Source organism: Pinus tabuliformis, chromosome 5_2, assembly GCF_031772625.1.
Source record: "Pinus tabuliformis cultivar Carrire ecotype Pingquan chromosome 5_2, CPIR1, whole genome shotgun sequence".
Taxonomy (NCBI): Eukaryota; Viridiplantae; Streptophyta; class Pinopsida; order Pinales; family Pinaceae; genus Pinus; species Pinus tabuliformis.
In genome coordinates this window covers 581,117,032-581,132,310 of record NC_142306.1, presented here as the reverse complement: position 1 = coordinate 581,132,310, position 15,279 = coordinate 581,117,032, and the positions used below count along the sequence as shown (strand labels likewise).

General features: G+C 34.8%; 1 protein-coding gene across 1 annotated transcript in view; it reads right to left on the bottom strand.

Moving 5' to 3' along the window:
- Positions 1 to 15,279, bottom strand: part of LOC149160313 (putative protein phosphatase 2C 59) — a 57,270-nt gene that overhangs the window by 27,631 nt on the left and 14,360 nt on the right. Inside the window, exon 4 of the mRNA XM_089434577.1 lies at positions 13,653 to 13,770. Within this exon, the coding sequence (XP_089290703.1) occupies positions 13,653 to 13,770 (118 nt within the window). The remainder of the gene's footprint in view (positions 1 to 13,652; positions 13,771 to 15,279) is intronic.

Here is a 15,279-nt window from a genome sequence, read left to right as displayed (position 1 = left end):
TCTGGACAATTTATCAAATCATGGAGTTTATATTGAACTTATAATATTTTGAGGAATAGTCATTATTGCAAATTCTCATTCTCATCTCTGATGCATTTCTTTTATTTCAATTCCCCTGAGCACTAAGCATTCTATTTTTACATTTTACTGTTTGCTTTAGTTTAAATAAAATAAATAATGATTTTGGGTTATAGGATTTTGGTTAGTGGGATTTCTTCATGTTTTTAATGATAATTAAAATAAGGAGTCAGCGAGTTTGGGGAAATTGATACCTTTCAGGTAAGATCAAAAGCAATTATCCAATGGTAAGATTCATGTGCCCATTTTCATTAATTTCCATTTCATCATTCTAGTTTCATTTTTGTTTTTAAATTACGCTGATATAAGACTCTGTTTTGCAGCTCTCCATTTAAAGCTTTCAATCCTCTGCCAGATCATATTTTTGAAAGTCCATACTCTTCTCCTAGCTTTATTTCAAGAAGCGGCGATAATCCTCATTGAAACAGCCACACCAGGAAGTTTCTGAACCTTTAATTTGTTTCTCTAAGCATTCCTTTTTAGAAAATGATTAAGATGATGCTTGGAAACAAGAAGATTCATATCAGACAGAAGGTATTCATTGTCGCTGAATTTTACAATCACTGTTATCTAAAAGCCTAAAGCATTCACAACTCTGCAAGGTATGTTTTTCTAGATCTCAACATAAGAAGGAATGATTACATGCTTATTTTCTTTTCTTCATATTGTTAGAGACATTGGTATAAACATTCTTGTTTGAATTTATCATGCTAAACTTGGATTTTCCTTCCCATTTTTAGAGATTTATTTGTTTTTATTTTTTGTTCGCTGATTTCTTTTCTCATTTTAGCATAAGAATTCTTTTCCTTCGGATTTCAGCTTTGATTTTGGTGACTTTGCCATTATTTATATGGAAGGTCTTCTTGTTACCTAACAATGGTCAGGATACATGGAGAAAAATTGTTAATAGTCATCTATTAGCTTTTTCTTAAAAATCTCTTAGCAGAGTTTGATTTTCTTATTATAAAGGTAAACATATTTAAGGAAGAGATTACCAATCAAGAAAAGTTGGCAAAGTATCATAAAATCTGAAAATTTCTTTTTCATCAAATTGTAATCATTTTGAGATTTCAAAATTTCATTAGGATCTTTCAAAGTTTTATTATCGGTCAAGAAAAGTTATTTATAACCAAGTAAAGACACTTTACAGCAAAGCATCTTTAACTCTGAAATTGTCATTCTTAACTCTTAAGGAGTCAATGATTCTCCCTGTCCCAAAGAGTCTTATTTTTCTAGAGAATAATCCAGAAATATATTTAAACTTAAAAGATAAGAGGTCTCATTGTGAGCCTGCTTACCATGATCATAGGGGAAAAATAGGCTAACATTACCAACACTGCTAAACAAACCAGGGTAATGACTTATGATTGCAAACAATTATAAGACAAGGGGTCTCATCACGAGCCAGCTTGTTTAGTCCAATTTTAACCAGTGAATGGCATTGTCAACTATTTGGCTACCATACTAGGACAATGGCTTTTAAGATTTAATAAAAATAAAAAAAATAAAAAGTAATACATATATAAATGGATTTATCTCTAGGTCAATAATTCTGAAAAAGATGGGATTCTGAATCATTGATGATTGAAAAGGTAACCCTGTCGAGACTATAGATGTTTGCTGGCAACAGTGGCTCTACCTGTGACAAATGAGTATATCTTAAAAGCTAAGCTGTAAAGTTACCCCTGCTTTATCCCTTCAGCTAATTAATGACTGATATAGAGTTTTGAAATATTTTAATTTATGAGAAATTTTAAGAAAGATTACAGTTAGATGATTCTTGCTTTTAGTCAGACTAATGAACCTAGTCAAGCATTTCACGCAATATTTTCTCTTCTTTAATTATTTTTACTTTAATTTTAGGAAAATCTCATTCATAACAAAAAGAGATAACTGGTTCTTCTCCCGTGTGTCACCAATTGTTGTGGTAAAAACACAACACCCCCCATTATTGATGCGTCCACTTCGAATAATGGGGCCCCTTTCTATAAAAATTTTGGCTAAGCACCTTTTTGGATTTTTATTTTAGTTGATTGCACTACGCTTTGGTTAATTTTACATTTTCTTTGGATTCTTGTTTTGATTGCTTTGTTAGAGTTGATTTTTTATAAGCTTCTCATTGACACTTGTTTCGTCTCATTTGGTCAACTGGTTTGAAAATGGCACTCCTTTGAAGTCTCATCATTTATCTAGCCTGAGTTAAAAATGCATAAAATATACAATATTTCATTTTGTAGATAAATTAGTTCAATAATGCATTCATCTTAAATATTAACCCGTAGCGAGTTTTTACTAACATTTTTCATTTTTAGTTATGCGGCCAAATTATTAATTATCGGGATTTTAAAAAATTCACTCTAATTTCTAAATCAAACTCTAATCCCAAAATCCAAACATTCAAGTGGCTGTAGTTTATTGATTTATTTTTCAAGTGGCTGTAATTTAGTTAATTTCATAACTAAATTTCATTAAAAACAAAACATTAATTTTATATATTAAATTTCAAAATAATTAAATTAATTATTATATAAAATATAATTAATTTAATTAAATTAAAATTTAATATATAAAATTAATATATATAAAATAAAAGTAATTGCATCGGGACTTTTTATCGCATCGCAAGTCTTATTCGCAACACATTTTCAAAACCCCCGATATACCCCTTGAGCTACCCCCGATGCGATTTGCCGATTAACCAAAGGACAATGTAACATTAACCAAAGTTTAAAAAACAATAAATTCAATGCGATATCGGGTCGGGAGTCTTGAAGTCTTGTTCGCAATACACACCATAACACCCATAACCCCGATGCGATATCGCATCGGGGAAGTTCACTTGATGCGTTTTAATGAACCCCGCCATTCTCTCGATTGCTGATGCGAAAAGGAATAAAAAGCAAGGTTTTATATAAGTGGTTCAAACGACTTGCTTATTGGATTCATACGTATGGGGTAGGTTGGTATATTAGTTTAAGTGTGGAGTTAATAAAGGGTAGGGGTATTTAATGTTAAAATTAATATTTGGTAATAATAAATTTTATATTAATTAATTTAATTAATATTAAAATTTAATTAAGTTAATTAAATTAAAATTTAATTATTATTTAGATTAATTAGATTATAAATAGTTAATTATATTAATTAATCAAATCAATCAGATTAATTTGTTAATTATATTAGTTAGATATTAACTAATAAATAGTTTATTGATTAATTAAGTTTATGTCATAATTAATAATTAAATTAGAATTAATTAGAGACTAATTTAGGATTAGTTTTTTATTACAATTTTTTAGCCCAGCAACAGAATTTCCAGATTCATATCAGATTTGACCCATCAACTTTGGAAGCTCATAAATTGAGTTCTACTTGGCCAAATGAGGCCCGGGACGGCTCATTGGAAAGAGAAAATCAAGGAGAACATTTGGAAGGAGGTTTCACCAACAGATTTGATCATTTATTGGGCCAAAAATCAGGCAGAAGATCAGGCTCCGAATTTTGAAAACAAAATCAATTTTCTGAGTTATGGTTTTCAATTTCATTTGTCCAAAGCCTCTTCTAATTGCAGATCCATTGGTCAATAATATCATTTACCAATCAAACCATTCCAAGCATCAATACAGAGCTTATATTTTGTTTTTAATTATTTATTTAAATAGAATTTGATTGGATTTGATTTAATTGCCAGAAATGATATTTTGATTGCATTTTAATTTATTTTGATTTCTTTTGCAGGAAAATAGTGGAAAAGATATGGAGAAAAGGATTTCAAGCAATGAGAATGCTCCAGCAATTGAAGATCAAAATTAGGAGCAAGTAAAATTATATTTGGCAGATCTCTCTTCAACAAACTCTCCTCTCCAAAATTTCTTCACAAATATTATAAATAACAGATTGCAGAATGTAAAAGGGGTTGCTCTCCTCTGCAATTTTAGAGACTTCTGAAAGCACTATTGTAATAGGAATTTAGAGTTGTAGGAGGGAGGAGTGAAAAATCTCAGATCTGGGGATTATTGATGATTTTTCCTTTGTATCTTGAATTATGCATTAAGAACAAAGCTTGCACTATTGTGGCTCTAGTTTTGAAGGCAGAAGTTCAAGCAATGTAAAGGGCTGTTGGAGACCAAGAACAGAGAAATGGATGCAATAAATTGGTATTTCTAATACTACTGTTTTAAATATCAGTTTCATTTTTATAGTGACAGGGATGTCTCATTTTATTCATGTTTGTGCACTATTGTCAATATGGGTAATTTGTCTCAATCTTGTTATTATGTATCTCTGTTTTTTATGGATTAATTTATGATTTCTGAGTAACTATTTACTCAGAAATCTGTCTTATTAAAACTGATTTATTGAGTGGTAATATGTTGTGAACTATTTCCACATATTATTGTTTAGTTATTGGGTTTGCTGATTTGATAATCAATATCATTTATGTGAACTACTTCCTGAGTGTTGTTGGTTTATTATTTCAGTAAAAAGGTCTCAATAGGATGTGTTTTGATATCCATAATATCAGTTAATTGAACTACTTCATTAACTTGATATTAATTATAAACAAGACATATCTAAATCCCAATACTTTAATTATCTTGCTCTTAGTTGGGTTAGATCTATATCTGCCTAATTAAGATAGGATTTAGATTAGTTTCTTTTGCTTGCATCATAGAATAAGTTTGCATTTAGAGTAGTTTTGCATTCTTTTAAGTCCTCTCCTCAAAGAGGCAAAACTTTAGTTGAGGCTTGGCTGAACCCAAATCAGCTTAAGGGTCATTCTCTTGCCTGATCAGCAAGAAGAAGTGATCTGATGTCCCTGTCTATTGGTAGTTAAAGATACATTATAAACCAATAGCAATAGGGAGAAGGTAACTGGACCTAGATGAACAGTCGGAGCCACCACACCAAACGGAAAAGGAGCTGCTTTTAAGGTCCGGACCGGGTGGTTATCCCCCAATGTTGTTGCAGCGATTTTCGTGGCATCAACAGGTTGTCAACCTTTCAACATATGTAGGTTTTATGTGAATATCTGCAGCACAAGAACCTCTATCATTTTCTTATTATTTTCATTAGGATAAGATAGGTGAAAATATGGGAGAACCTTCCCTAACATAAGGTTGATTTCTTCTATTTTTACATAATAAGTTACAGAAGTAGTCTCTCCTATGTAAACATGTTAAGTTTGCTTATTATTAGGGTCGGAATTCAATTGAGTAAGAATCTGGGGTTGGTTTGGAGGAACATTCTGGGGTACTTTTTGTTTCTTAGGGGGAGGCATCAAAGTAGGTGGTTGGGCCGCCTAAGTCCGCCATCCTTGTTATGGATTACCCCATTAAGGAGGATGGTTAGAATATGGTTGGAAGGGAGGAACAATGGATTGAGGAGGATATGGCCAAGGAGTGCGCATGGGTCAAGGCGAAGGATTAGGAGGGTACCAAAGTTGATATTGAGCATTGAAAATATGATTGAAATGAGAAGGGGAGTTCATAAATTGTTGAAATGGTCTTGGAGCTTTTGGTATTTTCTGATTGTTAAAGAAAAAATTCTCCATGCTCCCTTTTGTTCCTTGGTAAACATCCTTCAAACCTAGAAAAAATGGACACTTATTAGTGGAACGATTTTCTTCACACACAAAAAAAAAACTTCTATAACATTCAAGGGCATTCATTCTTAGGGTGTCTCTTAGCACACTAGGGGTAAAACACAACCAATGCTTTTTCTGCTTCATGTTTTCTTTTAATATTCAAAGTATCCATCTACATAGAAATTGTGTGCAATATTTTGGTTTTCATGTCTTCTAACATCCCTCTTATTTCATTTTTAATAAGCACATAGGAATAAGGACTTACTGAACTCTTGCTCACTTTACCTATTTTTCTAGTGGCTCCTTAATTATTTTTAAAGTCTCGCTTAATCTCATCATAGATGAGCTGGTAGATATCTCCATTAGCCAATAAGTTGATATTTTCCATGAGATATTATTTGATTCCCCTTTATAGTAGAAGATTTAAGGAGTATGGTCTTGCAGTACAATTATGAGCCTTTCTGTAACTTAGTTGGGACCTTTCTTCATAGTCCTCTAAAGACTCATTTTCACCTCAAAGCATTCTAAAAATCTCATCTCTAGTATCCCTTCCTCTACATAATCTTGATACTTATTGTTAAAATATTGATGCATTTGATCTCAAGTGGTGATACTATTGCCTTCAAGGCTCATTAACCACTAGAGAGTTGTATCCTTCAAGGTGGAAGGAAAATACTTGAGATTTTTCTTGTATGTGGTGTAGTCATAAGTTTTATACACAACATGAAACTCAAACATAAAGGTGTTAATATCTTCTATGATTAGACCATAGAATTCCGGAAGCACATATGGGTTAATATTTTTCATTTTTGCTTCTCCATGTGGGGAATAAAAACAATTCAAGCTTTCTTTCCTCATCCATAGCAGTGGTGGGGGTTGAAGGATTTTCTCCTTCTGCAAGATCCTCAAAGATCCTTTCTTTCTCACTCGAAAAGGCCTCAAAGGTCCTTGTGGATAGGGTAGGAGGCTCACAGTCAACTGAGGAGAGTTAGGTACCGTAGAAATGGGGGTTTTGGGTAAGAATTTTCTTGTCTTATCCTTGATTTTGAAAAAGCATAAAAGAAAATTTCTGAAAATAAATAAATAAATAAATAAAATAAATTTATGTTCTCTGAAAGGATGCCAATTTGTTTTTGTTTCTTTCTTTTTGCAAAAGACAAAATAAAAGAAAGAGTGGATCAATTAAATAAAAAGGTAGTTCATAAGTTGGCACCTCCCTAACAAGCACCCACTCCCTCTTTTACATCAATTTTTGTAGGCTTCTACCTACATAAGGCTTCAACCTCTCTTTCCTTTCGCAAGATACAAATTGTTGGAAGCACCCACTCCTACTTCTTACATGTTCCAACTTGTTCTTTTTCAAACTACTACTTTTAATAAGACATCAGTCCTCTGATATAGGAAAGATTTATTTAGTTGTCTTACTTGGTCATTAATTATGAATTATTCCTTCTCTCAATACCTATTCTATACTCTCCCTGTATAGTTGTTTATCTCCTCTTTTACTCTTCCTCAATTCTTTGGCTCCTCTTCCACAAGTATTTTTGTACATTTCTCTTTGCCAGGCCATTCATGAACTAGGTCTCACAAAATTCAATTCACAAGAAACTATTCATTACAAAATATATCTTCATATGAAGTCATATTCTATTAGCATTTCAATGCATGGATTTAAAGTTATTCATTTTGTATTTCCATCTTGATGTGGTCCATTTGTTTCAAATTCAATCCTTGGAACCACATTCTCATATCCATCAATTTCAACAAGAGGGAAATAACCTATGTTTTCAAGCTACAAAAGTATTTAATCTTAGGAGAATTTTTGAACTCCATCTCATTAATGAAGTCAATGATATGTCTCTTAACCTTAAGGAAACTAGAAAAAATGTGATCATTCTTTTCATCTGCATCTAGAGCTTTGTCACAATTTCTATTTGTCTGGTCTTTTAGCGCAACAAAGTAAGAAGAATGTGGCATACCTATTTTTTCATATGTCAATTCCTGTAAGCAAGTTGTAATATTGTTTTTGTTTGATAGTGTTTTATTTGTACTGCTACATGTATAAAATAGGACACGTTATGTGATTTTATAGCATGTAATCATAAGTTTGGGACAAAGCATTTGGTTGAGAAGTATGGATCAAAATAGATATTCAGTAACTATAATGTAATAAATTCTTCCAATCCAATGGGACTTACACACATGAGAGAATCTAGATCGATACACAAAATTACATGCAAATTTGTAGAGATCACAAGCACTGAGCTTCTTGACCTTATCAACAACATTGTATTCCTCTAAAAGAGGTTCTTTTGTCAAACGGATTTGTAATGGATTGTATATTGAAGAGGCATTGATGCCACTTTTCACTTTCACCTTTTCAAATATTAATAATCTGATGTATACTTCAAAGGATGGTGAGTGCATAGGCCTTATAAATCATCTAAGCCATTATTTTATTTTGTAGATTACAGTAGTGTATCTTATAGTTTTTAGATCTCAGTGCAATTAAATGACTAGTGTCTAGTTGAAATTTCACACAAAAAATTATTCTTCTTTGTCCTAAATGTAGACACAACTTTTCCTTGATTGTTGCTCCAATGTTTCGTATTGAAATCATCACTTTCACTTGCCAATCATCTTCCCACAAAAGAAACCAAGATTTGAACCTAAGAAATGATCCACAAAAAAATTATCTAACTAGACATCTGGCCATGTAGGCAAGGTCATTGTCCATTTCTTTATAATAAAATTATCATAGTAGAAAAGAAATTGTAGTCCATTTCCACAAAAGTAAGAATTTTTGCAAAGATAAGATTAGGTGATCTTTATGCAATGCCTTGGAAGAGATAAATCAACAAATAGACACTCCATAAATTATAAGGAACTTTAAGAGTTTCATATGATTGATGAATACAACATCTCCTAGAGGTTGAAATGATCCCAATAAATAAGCTATCCTAAGGGCAAGATCAAATACTCGATAGTCTAACAAATCTATTCCTAATCAACTTCTATATGCTCTAGCTTGTTGTAACACCGTCCTCCCATATTTACCCAAGTTAACTGGTTCACTGGGGTAAACATATGACAAGAGGCTACTATGATGTGATTCAACTCCCCACGTACAATTAAGGAAGTGGAACCAACAACAAAAAACCATTCAGACCTTCCACGCATCCTACAAAATCTTCAAGAGCCAACCAACCCTTCCAAGTGACCAACCTTTGAGACAAATTGGCATTCTATTGATATGGACCCTCGCTGCTCCCATGAAAACCCATGCATGTGACTAAGGCCTTCCAGTCACTCCCACAACAAGGCATGCCAATGACTGTGGAATTTTTCAACCAGTTCTGAGCCAGTGACCTTGGATTCTAAACCACTTTTTTTCAGAGCTAGGTCTTATGCCACTTCTCACAACTTCATGGAACCTTCAAAAATGGTAAATAACAATGGAATAAGGCTACTAATGCAATCATTGGTACAAGTACTTGATCTTACCCCTACTATCCATGACATGCATTTCATCAAACATGTCACAAATATGTAATCTATAGGTCATAACAATATATTTGAGCATAGGGGTCTCATACTTATCTGAGATTCATAAAGAAACATTGATCCTTGTCACAATAGATGCATTATCATCTATTAGGTCATATATTCATTATATACTCATTTTCTAATCAAAACATACTCACAACTAGCATATAACCAACATAAATAACAAGGATATAACAACCATAAGAATCACATATGAACCAATATATTTACACATGAAATACCAAGCTGAAGGATCTCTTATTTATGAATGCATAAGCCAACTAAGTCAAGGACTTCCACGAACCATCCGACCATAGATTCCAAATCTTTCTTCTAGCCAGTCACCCTTGTGCCATATTCCAAGCATGAATGTGGGACTCACAACAAAACCAACCATGGCTTCCTCAAGATTTACCATATATCTCACCAAGGGATTTATTAGCCTGAACCCTCATCAATATAACTAGCCTTTACCACAATCCCACCATATCACTAGGCCCTAAACAAACATGGATGCCTCCGGATCTCTCCACCTAAACTGTGAGTAATTTGTTTGTCTCAACCTCTCAGATTTACCATGTATCCTGCCATTACCGGTTAAGGGATTCCTAGACCTACAAGGTCACCACCCTCTGGGCTTTACCATGTATCTCACCATTACTGTTTAAGGGATTCCTAGGCCCAATCAAGGGTATTCGCCTCTAAGCTTTATCATGTATCCCGCCATTCACTGATTGGGGATTCCTAGGCTCAATCAAGGTGTTCAAAACTAGTGTTTACCATATATCCCATCTTGGGAGTCCTAGGCCTTGTGAATAATCCTGATACCACCCCAGTTTGCTTCGAGTCCATCCATCAATCCAACTCAACCACATACAAGAGAACCCACCACACCATGGCTATTCGAAAATGGTAAGGCAAGGCTAAAAAATATTGTCACATCTAGGAAAACCCATGCCAATGACAACAAGAGAACTAAAAAAACACATGCATGTGTCATGCATGCCAAATAGAGCAATGATATCACACATGCAATTTGATACCTATAAGTAATCTCGATGTAGCCACTTGATCCTGCTCTTCCTTGTTTGATCTTTGCTTCCCTTTGCCTTCTTCATCCTTCCTTCGCTTTCCTTGATCCAATGCTAGAGTGCTCCAAGAATTCCCTAAGTGTCCAAGAGTGAGAGAGAGAGAGCTCCAAAACTGAACTGGCAAAAGGTACCAACTTATCATCAAAATTATTTTTATTAATGAGGCCTCTATTTTCTTCAGTTTCCATTATTTTCCTTCATTTTCCTCCTCACATGCAACCTGTGAATTTTCACCTTCCTTTTCTCCTAATTTCTATTATTTTCATAAATAGAATGTCAATTAATGCCTTATGCCTTTCCAAAGCATTTATCATTTACTTTTCCAATTTCCTTTAGCCATCATAAGACAAATGAACACCCACTAAGATTTTTTTCTCAACATTCAACTTAGAATATGTGTCTCATGACCTTGGTTATTATTTTTCCTTTATTAACTTTATTACATGGAATTTTGAGCAGGGTTGTTACAGAACCCACCCCCTTGGGGGAACACCATCCTTAGTGTTCAATGACACCTACAACTAGAAAATCTTGCTGAAAATAAAAAAACATACTTCCCATGGAGCTTTATAACTTATCTCGATGCAATGTTTACAATGATCAACCTATTGAGAAGAAAACCAACATGACAACATAACAACATGACAACCATAAGGACATGACACCTATGTTGCTTATTAGAGATTTATAACACAACTCATGGTGCTATTTACATCCATATACATATATCAAAACACCACACTAAATTTTTTTCCAAAAACATTTTCTCAAGCAACGAATAGAGGAGGACACATAACCTGCATCCAATTCACCATATCCCATGTAGCTTCATCGGGCCCAAAGTGCTTCCACTGCAATTTAACTTGCTCGATTACTCAATTCTGGAGCATGGACATCTTTCTTTTTAATATATATTAAGGTTTCGGCTGGAATTCTCCTTCTGGATGCACCTACAATATAAACCAGTCAATCACATGATCAACATCTTTAACATACTTTTTAAGCATTGACCCATGGAAAACATTATGGAGTTTCACTATTGGAGGTAGTGCAAGTCGATAGGCTACTTGTCCAATCCTTTCAAGAATATTGAAAGTTCCACAAAACCAAGGTGCCATCTTGGCACATGATCCAATTCTCAAGGAGCTCTTCTTGGGCTTGATGTGCAAGTACACCTATTCCACAACCTGAAACTCCTTAAACATCTTGTTCTGATCTACATAAATTTTTTGTTTGTCTTGTGTTGCCTTCAGATTCTTCTTGATAACATGCATTTCCTGTTCCATCTCTTCCAACATGTTATGTACTATTAATACCCTATTCACTGGATCACTCAACCTTATGGGAGTATTACAACTCCACCCATATAGTGCCTCAAATGGACTCATCCTCAGTAACTCCTAATACCCATTGTTGTAAGAAAACTCAACCAATGGAAGGTACTCCTATCTCCTCTACTGATGCAATACATACATCCTCAACATGTCCTCCAATATCCTGTTGACCCTCTCTATATGTCCATCTATATATAGATTATAAGTTGTGCTGAAGGCCAACGCTGTCCCCAAACTTGCAAACAACTCCTTCCAAAACTTAGAAGTGAACTTAGCATCCTTGTTTGACACAATATTCCATGGAACACCATGCCACCTCACTACATCTTCAATGAATACCTTTTCCACATCACTAGTTAATTACGTAGATTTTATTGGAATGAAGTGTGCTACCTTTGTCAACTTGTCTAACACAATTATGATGGAATCATGTTGTCTAAATGTCCTCGAAAAACCTATGATGAAATCCGTGGAGATGACCTCCCATTTCCACTCTAAATCGGAATCAACTGAAGAAACCCTCCAGGATGCTTACACTCTGCTTTCACCTGCTGACATTCTAAGAATCTAGCAACAAACTCTGCCACTTCCTTCTTCAGAGTCATACAATGGTCCAGATGGCTCTAGGGACACACACAGGACAAATAGGGCTTATGGAAGCTCGAAAATCAAAGTTATCGGAATACTTTCGAACTAGGACCAAAGCATAGATCTCGTCGTCCTGATCACAACAATGCAAAAGGTTCATCAATCCAAGCTCGTACGAGGGAGAACGAGCCAATCAAAGTTTTGGTCAAAGTTGGGTTGTGGGCTAGGTTTAAGTGTCCTACAATTTGATTGACCTGAGGGCACGAAACCTAGCTCCCGAAATCGATCGAAATTTTGGCCTTGTTAAATTGCCCAATAACCCTTAAATTCAAAATATTTAAAAAGGACCATTATGTTAACAATATATATATATATATATATATATATATATATATATATATATTAGGGGTGGTGGGCCACCACCCTCGCCACCCACCAAACCCTTTTCATATATATAAGAATTTAAAAAAAAAAAAATCGAAGAACCGATGGGTCGTGACCCCCGCCGGTCCACCCTCCTCCAAACACCGCATATATTTAGGCTGATAGGCCTTCCTTTGGTTGAATTTTTTTGTCTTTTCATTCTCTCACATCCAACTAGCATCTGATTACCTTGACAACTGGCATAGGGTTTACTTTACAACTAGCATATGTTCAGACTATTCCTCCCTCACCTGCTTTCCGATTTCTGCTCCTCCTGCTTTCCGCTTTCTCTTCCATGACCTACTGCAATCATGTTTCTGAGCTCTTCCATGACTTTCTATAGTAATGTTACCATTTCTGTTGTTCACCCTCCTCTGCATGACCTGCGTTACTCGCTAGCTCTTCGTTATTCGCAGGGTTATCGAAGGTATTTGAAAAACTTGGTAATTCCATCAGGGTTATCAAAGGTATCAAATGTGCTTTCCATTCCAGCAAATGCGCTTTTCATTCAAAAGTTGTTCATTCAGCTGCTCAGAGTTCTCTGGTTCTTCTGTTCAAAGTTCAGTGGTTAGTTCAGAATGGCTTTTCTGATCCCATTTTGTCTCTTTTTTCTTATAGTGTTATAATCTCAATCCAGGGGTTTGTTGTGGGTTTTTAATGGCAGGTACAGGTTAAATAAATTTTTTGCATCAAATAAATCAGTTCTCTGCCTTGAATTTGTAAGCCTTACAGGTACATTTCAGCTTCAGTTTAGAATATATTGCCATTAATGAGGGCCATTTTCCACACCCCTTCACATTAAAATAAGTTTCAGTCGAGTGGTCAATCATTTGGCACGAAATTTGTTCACTGTTTGTCTAACTAAATCTGATTAAATTCATGTTTTCTTCTTCGGTATTGCTGATCTAGATTAAGAAATTTGGAACTGTTTCAAAATATTTAACCTACTTTGGTTCAAATATGCGTGTAATTCAAGATAAATATATGATTGGAAATTATACTCACTTGAGAATTGTTGAGATCCCCATAAGTGAGAAGGCATAATCCGGCATCCTTAACTTTGGAGACTAATTCAGGGTTCTGTAAAATTGCTCTAACTTCCTGGCAATTCCTTGCAATGCACCTGCAAGGGACAATCACTGGGCTTCACATCTAACTTTCAACTGAATGTAATCTTCAAAGCTTCACAACTAAATTTGAACTAATCAAGAGTTTGTTTATTTGATTTAGCAATGGCTAATATGAAATCCCCTATTATTCCTATAGAAGAATTCCATTCCTAATTTCACTTGCAATAGGCTGTGTTAGCTAACTATACCAATATGTTTCATTTTTCATGATTGGCAGGGGAAGTGCCAATATGATCTACTTTGGTGATGCAAAGATCTCATATTCTTGTGGAAGACACATATTTACAGTTGGTTGATGCTGTCCTACTTCTGAATGGATGATCCAACAGTCTAAGCTGGGTCATGCCATGTTTCAATTTTTTGTTATAGATTAGAGAAAGAAATCTGTCCAAACTGTTCAATCTTGGTAGATAAAGTAGTTAGGTAGAGAATGAAGGTTCCCAACTGTTTAATCTGGGGCCTTGGAAGCAATAAGGTTAGCCTTAGATAGAAAATCAAAAGAAAAAGGCAAAGGAAAAGAAAAGGTACATAAGGGTTTGCAAGTCTAAGTGCACCCTCCTTGGAGTAACAAAAAATGCTAGGCAATAGAGTGGGTAGGTAGGTGGGGTTGCAGAAGCATGGTTTCTTTCATATCCGTGGCCCAAGCAAAGGAAATACATGGTGCCAGAGCAGATCTCTTATCCAGCAGTTTTACAGCAATACAATGAAGCATGTCTAACTTCCTGATTATCCCCCATCACATTTCTCGCTAACATCCCAATACCACCTATGTTCATGAGAGAAAGTCAAAGTCTTTTGTTGATTCTTGTTTCATTAAGAGCCACATTTCTTGTGTAAAATTATTTTCATTTTGATCTACTTCCTAACTAAGTTTGTTTCCGTAAAACTTAGTATCTATCACTTCCCATTCCTATTCCCCTCCAAAACTAACTACTAACTCTATCTACACTTAATTCCCTATCTTTCCCTTTCCCTATTACTATAACACCATGGTGTATAAAACCCCAAAAAATGTATATTCCCTCCCCCTTGGCATTATAGCCATATGTCCAAATACTAGAAAATCATGCAGAATTCGAGTCTGGATCAAGATGCTTTGTGCAAAATCAGGGATTAAACTAACCCCATGTTGGTTTAATAACCTAAGCTCTACCCCTTTTTTCCCTTTACAACCCTTTGAAATCATTTACCCACTTAACTTACGAAAAGGCCTTGTAAAAACCCACTATTACCCTTGACCCGCGCTATTTGCAATAAACACTAAATAAACCCAATTTTCCGCTTTGTCCAAAGTTTATTTGCAATGCGTATTTGAATACAAAAATACATTGAAAACCTATTTTTCCGCCAATGTTTAAAGTTCCGCCTGGGCGCGCATTTCAAGGAATACAATAAAATATTCCCCGCCCCACTGCTGTATCATCCTTTCGTTTTATCGACCCATCGACCGTCGGATCTGGGCTTTCACATCCGACGGCCCATATCCATATTGGGCGGCCCCC